Source organism: Siphateles boraxobius, unplaced genomic scaffold, assembly GCF_051911475.1.
Source record: "Siphateles boraxobius isolate OS27281-9 unplaced genomic scaffold, OSU_SipBor_1 19, whole genome shotgun sequence".
NCBI lineage: Eukaryota > Metazoa > Chordata > Actinopteri > Cypriniformes > Leuciscidae > Siphateles > Siphateles boraxobius.
In genome coordinates, this window is record NW_027508799.1 from 20,070,201 (window position 1) to 20,089,867 (window position 19,667).

The following is a 19,667-nucleotide window of genomic DNA, read 5'->3' on the forward strand; positions in this document are numbered from 1 at the left end:
TGTGCATGGCCGAAACCCTCTATTTTTAGCAGTGCGTCAGACCAGATCATACACAGCATGGTGCTGACAAATTTGGTTGCAAGGCAGATCAGCAGCTGTTTGGATGTATTTGTGGTACTTTTGTCTATTGAAGTTCACCACTTGTTCCTTAAGAGCAGCTTAAGTGGTCTATTGTTGACATTTTAGACAGGAATCCTTTTGGGTTCAATTGAACGTCACTCATCTCGGTAGTTCTGCAGTTTTATCCTTTACCATCAGCGACATGGCTTTCAGCTGCGGAGTTCTGCTTATGACCAAAGGTGTTTAGACAAGTATCATTATTAATATTACATATAGTTCAGACACATAAGTGACATTTTCAGGCATTTTACTGCATTTTATTTTGTCAATAGTGTAGTGATGAATGAAGCACAGTTTTCATAGAAATCACTTTCAAACCAAGCTGCTTTCTGTTGGTAAACAAACTCTTCTTTTGCCCTTACACGAAATACAAAGGCCCTGTCCCAAATGACACCCTAAACACTAGCAGTCTTCCTTCGAGTCCGTACTTTCGTGACGCAACGCCGCTTTGACTGTCGGTAAGAAGTCTGCTGTGGAGCTCGCTTCAGTGCGGACTCGGCAAAAGTGCGCATCAAAGGCACATTTCGACCGCAAAGGGGGCACTCGCGAGCACTCTTCTGAAACCTAAAATGACAAATGGAACACTCTACAGTCTCATGGACTTAACGGACATGCGGCAGCCATTGTAAGTCCTCAAGACCGCAATTTAGGGCTGTGCATTTAATCGCAATTTGAGCACATGCGATTTCTAAACTGTGATTTTATTTATATTTTAATTCAGAATACTCCAACATTCTTGTGGGCGTGTTTAAGATGTTAACCAATCAGAGCTCACTCAGTATTTTCAGTAAATTACGATGAAGCTGAGTGAGAGAACAGAATAGGTGAACGGGAGGAAAGAAAAGAAAATATGGATGCAGGTCAGAATAAAAAATGATTTAGTGCCAAAAAGAAATTTAACATCAGCTCGATTTGGAAGTATTTTATATCCAGGAGAGAGGATGTGTCTCAGAGCAAGGTAATTCACAAGACCTGTGAAATGATTATTGCAGCGAAATGGGGCAATACTACAAACCTGTTCCAACATTTTTAAAACCACGGCATAAAAAAAACTGTAAGATCAATGCATGTCGGCAAAGTCCATCAAAACTAACAAAAGCACACCTCAAAGCCAGCCTGAACCGACTGAGCAAGTATCCATTGCTGAGAGAGGATCAAAACGGCACAAAGAAATAACTCAATCATATAGGCTATCATATAATAATATGCAAAGAGTAAGACATGGTGCCTGCGTTACGTACATTGTCCATCCAACATATATTGTACAGTTGCCTAATTTGAACCAGTGTAAGATTCCTTAACTAACTTTATAAAAATTTAATAATGCAAACAAGACAACATTACTTGTGTTTAAAAAATAAAAATGCATGTGCTACATTCTAGACTGCACTTTTTTTTTTATATATCTGCATAATATATCTGCTGTATCTCCATGTCTGTTTCTAATCCATGCTTTTCTCCAGCGCTGTCAAACAGTTTTGAACCGAGATGTGACAACTTGTTCACTATTGAGTCATTACATGTCTGTGGTCTCTGTACATGCCTTTCCGCAACCATCCGTGATGTGGAATTTGGATGCAATCCTTGCTATTGTTACTGATGTTAATTGACAGATTAGCTCCCAAATGTGTCCTGGACGTATAGCCAAACAATCAAGTAAAAAACATACCTCATGTCTGTCTGGATCAGTTTGACGCTCACATACCAAATCTGTCTTCATTACACACTGATGACATTCTTACAGTTACCCTGTGCATTTTCGGAAAGGAAATTACACTGACATTTTTTTACACAAGTTCTCCAAGACTCCCCTTGTCTTGTAGCTCAAAGTCCAGCACTGCATTCACTGATGTGGTCACGAACTCTCACACCTGTCAGGCCTGAACAATTACAGCCATTAAGGGATTGCCATTGTTGGGCTGTGGGAATTGCTGGGTTAGGCTTATAATAAACATGTTATGTTTTGAGGCCAGAGGGAAAGCTTGCTTGCCTTAAGGGGACTGGGTAGGACACATATTATCCCGAGGCGGGAATGACGTAAGGCTGTGAGATGTATTTGGGTGCCCATGAAAGGTCTCCAGATTAAACACGTTTTGTACCATGTTAATAGGGATGGGGACTAACCGTTAGTCGACTAGAAGAGGCTTGGTTGACCAACATTTTATTAGTCGCAGAAAGTTAGTCAACTGTTTGGACAGTCCTGGTTTCCTGTAACAAGCTTGACAAGGCCCTGATAAAAGCGCCCACACGTTTCTACTGCAGTACTGTAAACAGCCCAAATTTGGGCAAGGTTTTCAACTAGATAGTCGTGTGCCCTGAACGTAAGGCTGGTTAGTGTGTTTCCCCCTTTGTCTATGGTATTGACAAGGCAGCCAGCTGTAAGACCTGGAGATTTTACAGGCAAGTGTTCAAGAGAGGAGCACGTTGAGAACCTAGGTTGTACGCTATACAAGGTTGTGAGTTTAGTCTGACAATGGTCACTGAAAGGCCCCCTTAAAATATATGAAAAATTTGGTAGTTAACATGATCGCTGTGACTTTAAACTGTTTGTTGATTGTAGAGATGAAGAAAGTAATGTATTGAAATGGTGAATGAGGGTAAAGTTAGTATTTTTCTCTCAGTATGGTTTATTTTTTTTATTTTTTTCACTCTGTTCAAGTCATGCTTTTATGAGCCCTTTACAACAAAATGGTTGCACTGGTAACACATCTAATATAATATTACAGGAATGTTAATTATTCCTGTGTTTACAAAGCTGAATTTTCAGCCGCCAATACTCAAGTATTCAGTGTAACATGATCGTTCAGAAATCATTCTAATATGCTGATTTGGTGGTTTTCTTATCAATGTTGACACTGGTTGTGCTACTTAATATTTGTAAAACGCGATGCATGTCTTTTGATTAATGCGTCCTTGTTTAATAAAACTATGAATTTAATCGAAGTAAAAATCTTACTGACCTCAAACTTTTGAATAGTAGTGTCTATATTGTCATGGCAGTGACAAACACTAGTATCTATCATGCTATTCTGTCTCATCGAGTGGTGACATGCTTTAATTACAGACCTCCAAATTTCCCTCAAGGGATTTTGGTTACCTGATGACATAATGTGTCTTTGTTTGGAGGAATAGGTTCCCACTGAAGATTAATGTTTGAGCCTGAAGCTCACTTTTGGGTTTATGAAACTGTGCTTTTCTAAGGCTCTTAATCTGAACCATGGGTAACTAAAATGCTATATGCTCCATGAATACTGTTTTTAAAAAGTCAATGATTTGAATAGGTTTACGCTGTTAAACGGCTAGATGATACTCTTGCTTAGATGTTAACTCCTGTCGTCTTTTTTTCAGGCCTGCATAGATGATAATGTAGACATGGTGACCTTCCTTGTGGAGCATGGGGCCTGTATCAACCAGCCCGACAACGAGGGCTGGATCCCCCTTCACGCCGCCGCCTCCTGCGGATACCTCGACATCGCTGAGTAAGTACCGCTTCCCCTCCACAGAAAATATCAAGTTGTTTCTTCATCTTCAGGCAGTTTTATGTCCCAGTTGATTCTTATTAAAATGAACTAATTTCATCCTTTTTTTCTTTTTTTTTAAACCTTTTTTTTTGTTGCTACTTTTCCAATGCCCTTGATGTCTAGTTTTTGTTTTACCTTTGTCCCATACTTTAAATAGATAAATAATAAAAAAGTATAAAATACAAATTATAGCTGTAATTGTCAAAATAAACAAAGTGTGACATTATCGAATTTGATCTATATTATGATACACAACGTGCTAGCTATAAATTAGCCTTAGTGAAACGAAGGAATCAGCTTAAATAACACAAATATATCCTATGATGCATATATACTAGGGCTGGACGATATGGCCAAATTTTATATCACGGTATATTTCTTAATTTCGGTCGATACGATATAATTCCGATATCGATATGAACAATATAAAAGCCTCAGAAAAACTGCCAAGAACGCCCATAACAGATGTCTGTTCCTACAATCTTCTAAAAAATGAATTTGCCAAGTCTATGAAATCTGCTGGAGTCTTTCGCTACTATACCATAACAAACTACATGAAGCAATGAAATAACCCATCATAACAATAATATTCTCTTCTCAATACCTGCTACAAGACTATGAAAGCATATGGGTAGCAATATTCCGTTTGAAATGTAATATGCAAAATGACAATGTAATATGTAAAATGGCAATGCATTTCTGTTTTTAAATTTACATTTGCCATAACATTTGTGCAACATTTGGTACACAAAATGGGGGAATTTTTTTCCGATTTAAATCCCATTTCCTGCATTTACATAAATTTGGGGACTATGGTGTTACAAAATCCAGGAAATAATTAAGTTGATTATAATGATAAATTCTGCCAAAAATAAAAGTAGACTACTAAACTATGTATAACAAAAATAAAAAAATGTCTTTTTCAAGGGTTGAGATAATCATTTTATAAAGTCAAAAATGTTCACCATTAATGTTTTTTGTGTAAATAAAACTGAAATATACAGAAATTGAATAAGGTTATCAAATAGTCTGAACTGCATAAATTTAAATTAAATATAGATTAATCCTTATTAAAGCTACACACGTTCTTTAGACAAGATCAGTGAGTAATTTGCTCTGTTCCCCTTTGTTCTTTGGTTAACTTAACTGACAGACAGAATTGGCTGCTGTCCCTTTAAGAACTGTCGCTGATGAGAGGATCTTACGCATTTAATTTTCTCATTTAGGCTACTCTTAACTTTCATTTAAGATTTTATTTAACTCATTTAGACTGTTCTTGTGAGGATACAATTGACAAAACGGACATTTTGGCATGAATGTGTGTGTTATTATTCAAGCGCTAAAGAAAGACAACTGGATTCTGCGCGTTGTGTGCGTGTGTGTGCGCGCGTCAGGACATTCACAGGGAGCGATACCTGCTCATTAGAACTTTCGGTGAGCTATTTTTAGAGTGTGGACGCGACGTTCCTGGCCGCGGACGCGCGCATCGGCACAGTCTATCTCCTGATCCTCGTCTGATGTGTTCACGCTGCTAGTCGGACTCTGCAGTCACACTCCGGCACATTTTGCAGCACGCTGAAACACCGAAACACCACTGAATTTATACCACTGAATTAGTCTTTCCTCTCTTATCAACTATTTCGTATGCTTTCCCCTCACTTGTGGAAGCTCCTTCAGTCACATTTGCATTGCGGTCAGGGGCGCTCATTCTGTGGCTGAAACTTGCCGCGTTGGAGATCCGCTGTTCTGAGCAGTGGCTGCGTATCTGTGGTGTACGTCATCAGGAAAGTAGCCAATTGTGTTCTGCTCTTTCTGACGGCTGCGCGGCTAACGTCAGTTAGTGACAAATGCTGCGATGTATATTGAAATATCGAAAATGTGTTTAAAAATCATATCACCGTTATCGGAAAAAAAATATCGCGATATATATTGATATTGAATTATTGTCCAGCCCTAATATATACATTACTGTTCAGAAGTTTAAGTTCATTTTAGGAAGTTACGTGCATTTTAAGAGTCGCTCGTAGTTGCAAGGTGTTCAGCCGTAGCATGTGATGAAATATTTAAACGCTTAGTTGTTTTATTTTTTCCCTTACAGTTCATATGTTGGTTAGTTGTTTTTTTGGCAGCTATATGTAACCTGGTTAAGAGGTCAGCTCAGGTTTGAAGGCCAAAGTGAATTGTTCTCATGCTACACCATAGGGATGGATTAGCACCTCGCCTGTGCTGAAATCATAGCTGCGGTGCATATGATTTGACACTCTGCTTAAAGGGAATCCAGTTTTATTCATTGAGTCATTCTTCCGGTACTAAGAATTGATAAACAAATTCTCTTCTATGAAATGATTGTTTCATAACCTAGTGATCTGTACTGCTGCCCACTACCTACATACTTGTCCTGACCGTCATGGAATCTTAGAGGTGACAGATTGGAAACACTGTACTTAGGCAGAACCTCTGTAGGCTGCACAAATAATGCTGCAAATGAGACAAATTGACTCTGAATTGATGTTGCTAAACCATGGCACAATACTCTAGGTAGAGCTGGGCGACATGGCCTAAAACATAATAATAAAAAAACAGATTTTTTTCACAAAAAATCAGATTTACGATTTAAATATTTCTAAATTTCTTATATAGTTATCATATTTAGCAAAATACGGATTCGGTTTGTTAAACTTTTTTGGTGGGTTGGCTTGTGCTGCTGCGGTCTTGTTCATTTGCCATGTTGTTTGTGTATCTCTATGGCCAACGCTGAGCCCGTTCTGAACTACGGAAGCCCAGAGGGCAGCGTCGGCGGATGTTAAAAAGAAAACTGATTTTCATTCAAACAAGGCGACGTAAACTACACATTCGAGTTAATCGATAACATCGATTTATCGTCCAGCCCAAACTCTAAACATAAGACTTTGTCTTCGTTGCTGTGTTGTCAGTGTCACTTTTCTATATGAAGTGGGCATTTTTAATTTCATGCTTGAGCTATATTGGAAGCTTGAGATCTGTATTGGGAACACTGCACTCTAGAGAAAATTATCAGCTGACTTTTAAATGGGGCAAACAGTAAAACGGAACAAGCTTGCTTTTGTCCTGAATATTGGGAGTGCTCTGACCTGTTTTGTATGTTGATAGGACTAATATTTCTAGAACCCGAAACAGCAGTTGCCAGTCGTTAGTGTACAAAATGGTACACTATGAAACACCTATGTACACAATATTTCAAACACCTATGAAAAGCCTTGTGATTCAGATACAATTGATATACTAATATGCACATTTTCTACATGAATTTGGACATTTCCCAAAGTTTCTTCTCGAAAACCATCCTAAGTTCTGAAAATAGCTTATTTTTACCCCTAATGGGGACATGGTTTCAGGTGTGGTCAAAAGGTCCATTGTCTATTATCATTTTTGTAGCAATGCATGAGGGCACAGTTTGGACAAAAGTCAGTTTCAAACCAAGCAGCTTTTGTTGGTCAACATGACAAATCTGCATGACCAACTTGAACCAGTTGCGAATTCTGTGTAGGTAATTTCCCTATCACATGGATTACCATGGATTTTGCCCACAAAAATTCACTGAACAGCGGCAAATGTGTCAACCTTAATATGTATACGAATGTGCCAAGGTGGTTAGTCGTCCAACAACCGACTAGCTAGTTAAAAAATGTGTCGTTCCGCACATGCCTTGAATAAATAAGCATGTTTTTTTCTATATAATTCTGACCACCCTGCAAGATATTTGATTCTGATTTCTGGTTTGACGTTGCCAGCAAATTAATCTCAGCAAAGCAAGAACAATGAAGGCGCATCATGTTGTTGAATGACCAGTTTCAAACAAGTTGCAAAGAACAATATGTCGAGGGCTTAGTATTCTGTACTTGCAACAAGTTTTGAAAGATTGTTTGATTCATATTAAGAAACTGCTAGTTCAGCGGTTTTGAATATTTAAGGATCCAGACTGTAGTAAGGGCAGGTCTGTGCGGTCTTGTTCCCTAGTGCTGTGGTTTTTGAATCTGACATATGAGCAGTGAGGTTAGTGAGGGCGATTGTGTTGAACACGCCAAGGTCAATTCTGAAACGGTCTTTCAGGCAAGAGACTGCCACTCCTTTATAACTCTAAAAGCATATGTACTCGGTGACATGAATCCACGCTGTTAACCAGTAACAGAAGTGAAGGACCACTTCACTGAATTTTTATTAAGTTTCTAATCACCACTTAAAGTCTTGAGCTGTCTATAAAGGGAGTCAAATAATATGAGGCCCAATTTCATTTCTTCCTTTTTTTCCTTCTTTTTTTTCAAATGAGCAAGTTGTCTGTTCAATTTGGGTTTCTAAATGATTGTACCAATCACACCTGTTGCCTTTTTAAACGTCATGTCTTCGCAGGTATCTTATCAGTCAAGGTGCAAATGTCGGTGTAGTAAACAGCGAGGGAGAAACACCATTGGATATCGCAGAGGAGGAGGCCATGGAGGAGCTTTTGCAAAACGAGATCAATCGGCAAGGTACTGCTACCTGTCCTTGACAAACATTTCACAGGCACTCCAAACTTAATCTTTACTGACAATGATTTGGCAAGGGTGTACAAGGCTTAGTGTTATGTCCGCGTCATGCTGTGGTTGAGATCACTGCTTTCTGATGATTTTGAGTCAGAGTTCTTCAAATGAATTGCTTCGTACAAATGGCCAGGGGTGATTATGTGCATCATGCTAAACTTTCCCAGCTGCCATGCACTCAAGTTGAGGCTGCAAGTGTTGGCAGGACTCCAGCGGGGTGCATTGACTCACAATTAATATTAGAGCAGTGCTCAGACAGTAACGCAACACACAACGCCCTTTCTCCCTCGTCCACTCTTAACCTGCCCGTGGACTTGCCTGGGTACTTGATGTCCAAGGTATGTCATGCTTGTGCAAAGTCATAAAGGATTTAGTGAGGTCGGTGCGGCCGGCTGTAGTGATGTCTCTTACATAATGGTGTAACATGATCCATTTAATCATGGATCTGCACATTGTAATGATCCCAAACTAGATGGAATGGTTTTTCTATTTTTGGCCTTTATCTGTCTTGAAGATGCAACAGATCCCCACTGCTACTGAGAGGCACTGTTCAGACATGCGTTAACAGCCTGAGGTGGTGTATGGCTGCTTGCTCACCAGGATGTATCAGCATCAGATAATAAAGACTGCTCTGTCACAGGAGAGGAGGCAAGAGTGGCTCGTGTTGGAGCTGTAGCATTTCCAATCTCATCTATGAAAATCTGTGAACAGGATTCAGCCATACATTTGAACAAGCTCCAAGACCAAGGTTATTCTTGGTTGATAAGCAGTGTCAGGGTGGTGCAACTGTCCTGATGGCATAATGAAGGAAAAAGCTCAATAAAAAGATAACATTTATTTATTTTAATTTTAAGAATGATGTGTGGTGTTTTGCCTATATTTCTGTTTTTCTTAATGTTGGACAAATTTGCCTTTGAACACTTGACTGTCACTCGTAAATTGGGAAAAACTGATTAGTCAGTTGATATTAGACCATTTTGGGACTATCACATCATTTGTTTTGAGTAGATATTGACATTCACCATTGAAAAATTCATACTGGCTGACCAAGGCATACAAACGTTTTGTGAAGAAAGGTATTCCTTCTTCAGGTTTAGCTTTTGTGGCTTTGGCCAGCAGTAAGCCCACAGTAGCTGCTGAAACATGAGCCACATCTTGGTATGCGGCAAGCAGACAATTCTCGAGCTTGTCCTTAATCCCTCCTAACAGCTCAACATTCAGCGTGAATTTGTTGATAATTGATCTGCCCTGCTATTTGTTAGTATGTCACACTCTTTAAGAGCATTTTATATAACATTCACATTTCAGCCCACGCTCATGGGCATTCAGTGAGGCCCTGCCAATGGCAGCTGTCAGCTTTCATTTGAGGGCTGGACACTTCAGCTTGGGAGAAGAGGTGTCAGCATGTATGATAGACCCATGCACACCTACAGCGTACAGTTCAGCATGCGCAGTCTTAGGACTTCAGATATCATAACTGGTGAACCCTAATGTTTGAACAGCTGAAATGGATCATCCTTCTCCTTCTGATCAAAGAGGATGCTTGTCTTTCGGTGGTCAGACTGGAACGGGTGCCCACGCTTTACTCCATGTATTGTAATATAAGACACAGCTCTATTCTCAGCTCAGAGATGGCATTATGTAATGATGAGTGTTGTATAATGCCTTCAACCTCTTCTAATGTGATTATCTTTTTTCCCACTCCCTGTCTCATATTGAACGAAACCCTAGTCATGAGGTTAAACTTAAGCAGAGACCACCACCACCCCCTGAGATGGGTCATCCCTCAGACTTATTAGCCGTTGCTCATTTCCACGGGAATCAGGTGACCGAGCTGCCCCTTCCAGCCAAAGCAAGAGACTTTTCCAGCTCCTGTTGCTTGGAAAATCAGTTGTCGGAGGTGCTAAGTCCATCATAGATGATGACATAATCTGATGATAACTGACTTATGGTGTGAAGAGGATTAATGAACCGTATATAAAATAACCTTGAAGTCTGGTATACTCACAGCAAAGTTCTTTTTTCATGCTTTGCTTAGGGGTAAAAAGAAGTTTGAAATACTTAAGCAGTGGTATACTGTTGGCGAACATCCCGATGCAGCACACACTTCTGGGAGCCGAGTTTAGATAAATATTTAAATATGTTCTATGCGCTTTGCTCTCAGTAACTGTCACTTTCATTTACAATTACAACTTCAATTTCTGCAGTGTGTTCATGGACGTCTGACCTTGAAGGACTGAACGGAAGAAATGGACTGAAGAAGGTGAAGATGCAGAGCACATCCACCTATTATGTAATTGCCACAGGCCAATGGTAGTTCACGTTGGCAAGCTGTTTTCAACGCCTGAAACAAACTTGGTTTTGGCTCAATTTTGTTCCAAATGATGCCACATCAGTTCCTCCTTCAATTTTGCTTGAACTATATTAAGTTTGTTTGAGCTGCCTGGCAATACGCTTGGCTTTTGTTTAGCGCTCTTGTGGAGGTCAGTTTGTCTCTTGGTTTTTGTTAAGGCTGCATATTCTCCTTGCACTCCGAGCACTTTTGTTCTACCTGTTTTTACTTTGTTCTACCTGTTTTTACATGCAGCCTTGGTCTTTCAGATGAGAAAAAAGAGCCATTATGCTCATCAGCTGTCTGTTACACATTGCATTCAAAACTATTTGTAAGCAAAAACAAAACAAAGCAAAGCTGTTTTCCCCCATCTTTTGGCCTTGTTGAATCAGCAGAGCCACTGGTGACATCGCTACTTGTTCACCATTTTGAGCAATCTGCACCTCGATAGCTTCTCGAAAGTAGGCTATGTCTTCAGCCTTTTGTCCTGGGTTGCTGAGGAGTGCTGGTGCTCCGGTTTGCACAGGCAAATAAAGGACTAATTGATACCCGTAAGCAGAGATAAGTCACACGAATGGCAGCACACATATAGTTCTGAACGAATGTCCACTGAGACTCTAATGTTGTTCGCAATGACATCTGGCATGTTCTCAAAAAACAACTCTTATTGAAAGTGAATGGCTTTTTACTGTTACTGTCAGTACTTAAAATTACTGTTTAGACATCACCTTTTTACACCAGAAAAGCCTATGATATTCAGGCTCCACTTGATGATGGAATGTTCTTAATTCTCTTAATTACTTCCCACGATTGGAAATTTCTCTCTACACTTTACTGCTGTCACAGGTATGCCTACAGATTTCTGCCCCGTGGAACTGTCTTTTTCATGCTGCTTGCTTACTTCCAGCTCTTTTGTCAAACTCTTCAGCTAAACTGATCAGCTAAACTGATCAAATTCTGTCACTTTAATCACATCATAGTTCACTTCCCCCAGCAGTCGCACCTGCCGGACATTCAGTTGGTCCTGTAGCCATATAAGGGTTGTTGCATTATCCTCGTTTGTAATCTGAGATACCTCCTTTTACGTTCATTATTCTGACAAAAATGGAAGGTCAAGTAGCAGTCAGTTATCTTCCTATATATAAAGTTTTGACCTTGTTTTGGTACTCAGTGGAGATGTTGCTAAGCATTTTGAGGCATGATTAATGGTCGGTTACTTCAAAGTTATATACTCTGAAGTTTCTATTGTTGTTTCTGGTTTTAGCTTAATGTTGTTCAGTGGCCAGTTGCATAAACTTCTTAGACTAGTCTTAAAAGTTACCCATCTAATTATTTTCTTCAAGACAGTTTTAAAGTCAGTTACATCAAAAGGCAGAACAGTCTCATTTAAATCGAAATGTAAGACTGATCACCTCGTCTTACTGTTAGATGGCCACTTTAAGACGATGTCTTTATTGCAACTGGCCCCAGGTCTCTACATGCCTGAGTAAATGTCAGGGTATATAGACTAGAGGTACAGTGGCCTATAATGGCAGTCCTCCAATATGAAGTAGTTTACATGTTGTGTTTTAGAAACAATTAAAATAATTAAAGTATGCATTGAATATTTTTCTACACACTTAAATAATAAGTGGCATGTTCTAGCACAGCAGAAAGTTCATTTACTTGGATTAGAATGTTATTTTGTACAATCAATCAGATAATAGTAAATAAAAGCTACATGTAATTGAACAATTTCATTAAATTTAATTGAATTTCAAATCATGTAAGATTTGTAATAGGCAATTATTATTAATTTTTTCCTCACAAACAAACCTGTCACTATTATAGACACGCCAGTCATTCCTCAAACTGTTTACCTGGCTGCACTGTAGTCAACATACTGACCCCTGTAGTTGTTAACTGCAGTTGAACATGAGCCATTCAGCATGCTTAACGCATCATAAAATAATTTACCATGCCGAAGTATCCTAAATTTAGCTTTTCGAATGGTTGGCCTTCGTGGACATCCTGCAGTTTGGCCAGGTCAAGTATCTGTACTAATCCTAAGGATCTGCCCCTCCCTCTATCTTGCTCCAGGCGTGGATATCGAGGCGGCCAGGAAAGAGGAGGAGCGGATCATGCTAAGGGATGCGCGACAGTGGCTTAACAGCGGCCTGATCAACGATGTCCGGCACGCCAAGTCTGGGGGGACCGCACTACATGTCGCTGCAGCCAAGGGATACGCTGAGGTTTTAAAGTAAGTTTGCATGCCTGCATTAGAAAGATTTGGCCATATTGCCATCCTCAAAGGATTCAGAGGACACCTGTGATAATATTTGTCTTTATTCCTTTGCCAATAAGTGAGATTTAGCAGCTAGTGAAGGTAGAAACAAATGAAACTTTGGTACAACAGGTGTGGAGGCTGTACTTGGTCTATCCCATACTTCACCTTTCAGCTCTTTTTGCTTCTTATACACAGGACGAGACAGTATGTCACCTGTTTATCTGCCTCCATTACAGTAGATTATCATGAGCTGTTGAACAAACACTGCTCAAGATGTGTGGCAGGAGTTAGGCAGCGTCTCTGTTTACGGTGCTTTTGGCGTTTGCATGTCAGAGTTAAATGACTGTGACAACTGCTCCATCTGCTGCTGCACCAAAACAACAGGACTGTAACCGGATATACTTTTTTTTTTTTTTGGGTGTGTGGAATCTCTGAAAACTTCACATCTAATGTGTATTTTTATGTGACAACTACATGTTGGCATGCGTAACATGCCTTCTAGGCAATGGAAAAATGAGCCCATTGCTCTACACAATATCCCAGGCCTTTGGCAAATGAGGCCAACCTTAGATTGCAGCACCAAAATCCAAGAAACCCAGATTTGTCTAATCTCATGATGCTATTTCTGTCGCTTTAACTGTTTGCAGGCTTTTAATCCAAGCAGGGTATGATGTAAATATTAAAGACTACGATGGCTGGACTCCGCTCCACGCTGCTGCACACTGGGGCAAAGAAGAGTCATGCCGGATACTTGTAGAACATTTGTGTGATATGGACGTCATCAATAAAGTGGTATGGGCATTATTGCTCCGTCTGTGCTACTAGCTTCAGTGTAGTCTTCCTCAGAGTCTGAACTACAATTAAAATGTCTCTGAATCGTATCGAACCCTAACAATGTTGCATTTTGGTTCTCAGGGTCAGACGGCTTTTGACGTAGCTGATGAAGATGTCTTGGGATATTTAGAAGAGCTGCAAAAGAAACAGAATCTGGTAATTTCACACTTTTGGCATCGGACCTTCAATCATAAACAATTCAGCTTTTTTTCTGTAGCCTTAAGTTGACGTGTTCTGTTTGTTCTAGCTTCTGAGTGAAAAGAAGGATGTTAAGAAGTCTCCTTTAATAGAAACTACGACTACTGGGGACAATAACCAATCTGTGAAACAACTGAAGAGGTAAATGGCTCTTGATCACTAGAGAAAGAACCGCCATTATGTGATTGATTATACTGTTTGCCCAATGTCTTAACCCTACCATAAATGTCAAGGACACACACACCCTGAATCCACTTGGGGTGCTTTCACACTAGAGCTTTTGGTGTGGACACAAATCTGTTTTTCAACATTGTTTGGATGATGTGATAGCTTTTTCCCCAAACTTGGATGCCTCTGCTTGTAAAAGTGGTCTGGGGTTCAGGTCTGGTAGTATAAACTCAGTCAATTTTAAATTGCAAAACTGAACCGCTATTGAGGACATATAATTTGCATCTGCAGCCACATGCATTACCATTACACCAACACAATTTTCATAGCTGCTCATTTTTGTTTGTACCTAGCAAGTGAATAAAATGTGAGAGCCTAAATGACATTCGATTTTATAGAAAAATAAGCAGATGACCAATAGTAATTGAAAGTTTAATCTTTGTCCAGTGTCTGCGTTATTTCTCTCCAGAAGTTACAACTGATATAAATATTTTCCTACTCTTTTAAACTAGTTGTGTGTATCTCTTAATGTCTTCACACAAGCACTCTTGTTGTTGCGATCTTCAGTAGTTTGTTCGTTGTTTCCGCCTCTTCCGACTGTCAAACAGGAACACATTAGGGACCAACTTATTAGTGCAAAAAAGTCAAGGTCTATGTGACAAATCAGTCTGTGTGTGTACACTATATGTGTACTATGCTAATGATGAAATTTACGTCACATGCTTTGCATTGTAAACGTACCTTTGCGTATGCGTTAAATTAAAAGTATACTTGAGGCTTTAGTGTGAATAGGCATTAAAAGTGCATCTGTGTTTTAGTAAAGAAACGGTTCTACTGGAGCCAGAGAAGACTGCCCCAAGAATCGAGACTCTGGAGCCAGAGAAGGTGGATGAAGAAGAGGGGGAGGGGAAGAAAGACGAGTCTAGCTGCTCTAGTGAGGAAGAGGAGGAGGAAGACTCAGAGTCCGAGAACGAAGCAGGTAACTGTTCGAAACATTGACCACCACATACGCCTAACTAGCTTTGTGTTTAATTGGTGAAAATTATTTACATACTATTTCTTTTTTTCCAGACAAGACCAAGTCTTCTATTCCATCGAGCATTTCCAACAGTACACCTCCTCCTGCGCCTACTAGTAACACCGTCACGTCGCCGACTACCCCAAGCAACCAGGTGACCACCCCAACCTCACCTACCAAAAAGGTACATCATCTCCCCTTGAACGTGCCGGCACGTCCACCATTCCCTCCACCCAGTATCTGTCTTCCATGTTTCTATGTCTTTCAGCCCACAGCGAGAATTCTCCTTGGAAATATCATCCATTCTTCATGCATAGCATGTATTTGAGCGTGTGTCAGCAAGCAAGAAAGTTGCATTTGCAACTTTTCGGAATGAATGTTATTGGCTGTTTCAAGTTGAACAGTTTGTAGGCTTCATAACAGAGTCTCAAATTCATTGTTACGTGGAATCAGCGTAGCATGGTTGCAAAATTCTAAAAGGTCAGCTGATCTATGTGGTTTTCAGGCATATTAGTGCAGTGAATTCTAGTACTGTGCACTTGAGAGTAGAGAAAATGTCCTCCACACTTCTTTACCATGTACCTGCTGCCCTCTGCTGGACTGTAAGGGAATTTCATCAACGTCGGGCTTTCATCAAGTTGGTTTTTAGAAAATGCTTTTTTTCAGAACCGATTTGATTTCACTCTAAACAGAATTTAACACTGTAACCTAATGTAATTCAGTTTGGTTATTTTTTGTTTTTATTTTTTAATTTTTTAATAAGTATAGTTTAAATAATGTTAAATTTAATCTCAACAGTATATACAGTGAATTCAAAGAATTGAATTTCCAAGGAGACGCCCATGTTCCTGTAGTTAAAGGTCTTCCTGAACTCAACTGGTACAGCATGATACTTGCAATGTGAGAGCTAAACTATATCGAAACTGACTGTTACTACATAAACTACCCACAAACAAACAGGCAGGCCGCATCATAATCGAGTTTTGAGAAGGTATTTTAACGTTCAGAAAGAAATTTCTGTTTTTATACCATCATAAGCTGCTTTTTATGGGAGGCAGAAGTTATAATAAATAAAAATTAATAACAATCAGTTTAACTTTATGAAGTGTATTAAATAAACGTATATAAATAAAATATTGACTGGAGCTGCTGTGCACAAGATGCATATCTGGCCAAGAAATGTGCAGTAAAACATTTTTAAATGCTCAAAACATTGATTGCTATTCGTCAGATGTTACAGGCCAGAACAATGCAATTCATTATACTTTGTTTAATATTGATGTTTGTTTATTTTTTATTATGTAATATGTCCAAGAAGAATATTGCAGTAAAATTCTGCTTTTTAATTGCGTATTAAACTCAGGTTTGCCGGCTAAACGCATTATATATTGTGACTGGGCTTTTCATATATAGTTTCTTTTTCTTTGCTCTCTTTCTCTCTATCATTTGTGCATCATGAAGTATCTTTTTTCTTTCCTTTGCTGCTTGATTTATTTCATTTAGGGGTTCTTTCTTCCTTTTTCTTTCTTTTTCTTTGGAATCATCTGTTTTTTTCTCTCTCTTTCTACTCATCATTGTGTTGTCTTGGATGGCTTTAGTCTGATAACATTACTGCCCTTGTGCCTGGGGGGGAGCCAGGCTGTCCTGCGTTGTGGCGTCAAGGCTTGCGCAAAACTGGCATTGCGCTTGTGCCCAAAAAAGCGATGGTGAGGCCTCGGTGTGTTCAGCATTGTGATTCCCGCCCTATATGTTCCCCACATGACCACGTCCCTAACCAATCAGATAACAGTCTAATCCAAGACCATTTCCTCTTCCTATTACTGGCTCACCGCATGGTGTTGTCGCTGTCAGTCGTGGCTGTGATGATGACGTGCTGTTTTCTGTCGAAGATCATCTGTGTGATAGTGTATGACAGGTGACATCAGTGTTGTGTGTACTTTGATAAGGCAAATTAATTTATTATCGACTCTAAACCCTAACAGGTCACCAGGATGCTAATGAGTTTGCAAAAACTAACATCTTGATTGACATTGGGCATGTTTGATTTTGTCATCCGTGTTGTTTTTATAATATTATTTAGCATTCTCATTATCTTAAGGCCTAGATTTCTTTTATTTAAAAAATAGTAGTTCAAGTTTGCATTTCTGAAGGCAATGGAATCCACAACATTGTTCAAAATGGCCCCACACATGTTTCCCTTGAAGTTTATTTTTGAAGTTTATATGCATCAGAGCTCTAGGGCTGGGCGTTTGTTTTTATTTATTTGTTTTTATATATATATATATATATATATATATATATATATATATATATATATATATATACACTCAAATTTCTTTCAAATTCTTTCAATTTTTTTTTAAATATTTGTAATTGTTAATTTTATTTTTTATTATTCAAATATATCTATTTAGTCATTTATTTACTTTTTTAAATAAAAAGTATTTTAAAATATTACTTTTAAAAACATATTTTTAAAAATGTTTCTTTATAAAAAATTGTTTTATCCCTTTTAATATTTTTATTTATTATTGCACAATTTCTTTGTTTTATTAAAATAGTTGTATTTTTTGTTGTTGAATATTTACAATATACTATAAATATATATATATATATATATATATATATATATGTTTTTTTTTTCTATTACATTTTCTGAAGGTCGAGCTAGTGGATTTTGTCCATTTCAGAGCACATAGATAAATATTGAGACGTGTGTGTGTTTGTGTGTGTGTGTGTGTGTGTGTGTGTGTGTGTATATATATATATATATATATATATAATATATATATATATATATATATATATATATATATATATATATATATATATATATATATTGAGTGCAACAGTCAAGTTCCGAAAGTAAAAACTCCATTATTTTCTACATAGGAAAATTGTCAATGATAACTTCTAAACCTTACTGTGAGCTATGAGGTTGTTAATCGATGGTTTTAGCTTTTGTAGAGGTCAGTACACATTATTTCAACTTGGTTTTAAAATAATCATATTTAACTGCGGAATTGGTGGTGGATAAACTACATTATTCATGATGCTGTACAGAAAATTCCACCAATCAGAGATGCGAAACAATCAAAACGCATCCCTAAAGCCTTTAAGTACACCACCTTCTACCTTTATATTTTTGTCAGATTTTCAAATACTTTTTTGTTTCAAATCAAAGTTTGTAATGTTATGATTTACCTCATTGCTGGTTGGCTTATTTCACGACTTAAAACGCTTTAACAAAGACTTTTTTTGAATTCCCTTTTGGAGAAATGAATGGAAAAAATACTTCCGGAATTGCACCCAAATGAAAATCATTAAAAATGCGAAAATATCAAAAGGTTTCCCAGCCCTGCGGTCCACGTTTCCCATATGTATGCCCTGCTTTGACCTGTCGAGCTGTTCCGTATTCTCTGTTCTCACTCCCCTTGATGCTCTCCCAAAACGAACTAACTTTTGTTTTCCACCCCCATCCCTTCTTTTTTTGTTTATTTCTTTCTCCTCAGGTGAGCACACCTACAGGGAAGGTGTCTCCTAAAGAGGAAGAGAGGAAGGATGAGTCTCCTGCATCATGGCGTCTGGGCCTGCGGAAAACCGGCAGTTACGGAGCACTGGCAGAAATCAGCACAACTAAAGAGGCACAAAAAGAGAAGGACACAGCTGGGGTGATGCGCTCGGCCTCTTCTCCTCGCCTCTCATCCTCACTGGACAATAAGGACAAGGAAAAGGTCTACTAGAATTTAGTTTAATTTTGGGGGGATTAATCCTGTTTTTAATTGGAAGGTTGGAGCTGTTTGCATTAGATCCTTGAGTTCACTTTAGTCTTGTTTCCAGATTCTTGAGCCTCTTCATTTATGTGCACAGGAAAAGGAGAAGACACGCCTGGCGTATGTTGCTCCATCCATCCCGAGGAGACACGTTAGCACATCAGACATTGACGAAAAGGAAAACAGGTAAAAAAGGACACATGCTGTTTTGAGAGCACCTTCTGTTGCTCCATGTTGTGTGTTGCAACTTGAAGCACAAGCTCAAGTGCAGCATGGTTTTGTGGCTAATGCAGCATGCTCACTACTTAGAACGATGTTCTGATAGAAGTAAGCTAGTCTAGTAGTCTGATAGATTTTTCAAGCATGGTTTTCTGGAATCGGAGGTACTATTTCTAGCTTGTGGTTCTCAGGGATTCGGCTGCTAGTCTGGTACGTAGCGGCTCATACACCAGGAGACGCTGGGATGAAGACCTGAAGAACAATGACGGATCGGCCTCACAAAACAGAACCTCCAGCTATCAGCGCAGGTTAGCTTTTACCTTAGTAAATATATCAATTTTATTGCCTAGTGAGACTAGTAGATCGCTGCTTCCTGCTGCTGCTGCGTGAGATGATTCTAGCACCTTTATTTTATTACAAGCGTTTATAGCAGCTGCTGTCGGCTTGTGTATGACGTTTTGCCTGCGATTCAATCTATCTTAATATAACATCTCATAAACTAGGTGTAAGTACTTTAGTTTAGAAACAACTAACTAACAGCTAACTTGAGTAGAACTGCAGAAGTGCGTTAATCCGGCTCACTGACATTGTACATTCTTTTAGATGCTCTTTTGAGCGTGATATTCATCTTCCATCATAAGCATATACAGTATAACACAAGG

At 38.9% G+C, this 19,667-nt stretch overlaps 1 protein-coding gene across 6 annotated transcripts in view; it reads left to right on the top strand.

The window, feature by feature from the left end:
- Positions 1 to 19,667, top strand: part of ppp1r12a (protein phosphatase 1, regulatory subunit 12A) — a 76,417-nt gene that overhangs the window by 36,766 nt on the left and 19,984 nt on the right. For 4 of the 6 annotated variants that reach the window (XM_077234195.1, XM_077234191.1, XM_077234190.1 and 1 more), the window contains exons 2-13: positions 3,469 to 3,599; positions 8,028 to 8,146; positions 12,609 to 12,768; positions 13,443 to 13,587; positions 13,711 to 13,785; positions 13,877 to 13,968; positions 14,814 to 14,974; positions 15,067 to 15,197; positions 16,612 to 16,719; positions 18,526 to 18,747; positions 18,884 to 18,972; positions 19,197 to 19,313. In XM_077234195.1, the coding sequence (XP_077090310.1) occupies positions 3,469 to 3,599; positions 8,028 to 8,146; positions 12,609 to 12,768; positions 13,443 to 13,587; positions 13,711 to 13,785; positions 13,877 to 13,968; positions 14,814 to 14,974; positions 15,067 to 15,197; positions 16,612 to 16,719; positions 18,526 to 18,747; positions 18,884 to 18,972; positions 19,197 to 19,313 (1,550 nt within the window). The remainder of the gene's footprint in view (positions 1 to 3,468; positions 3,600 to 8,027; positions 8,147 to 12,608; positions 12,769 to 13,442; positions 13,588 to 13,710; positions 13,786 to 13,876; positions 13,969 to 14,813; positions 14,975 to 15,066; positions 15,198 to 16,611; positions 16,720 to 18,525; positions 18,748 to 18,883; positions 18,973 to 19,196; positions 19,314 to 19,667) is intronic. The other 2 variants (XM_077234194.1, XM_077234192.1) reach the window with 1 other exon arrangement.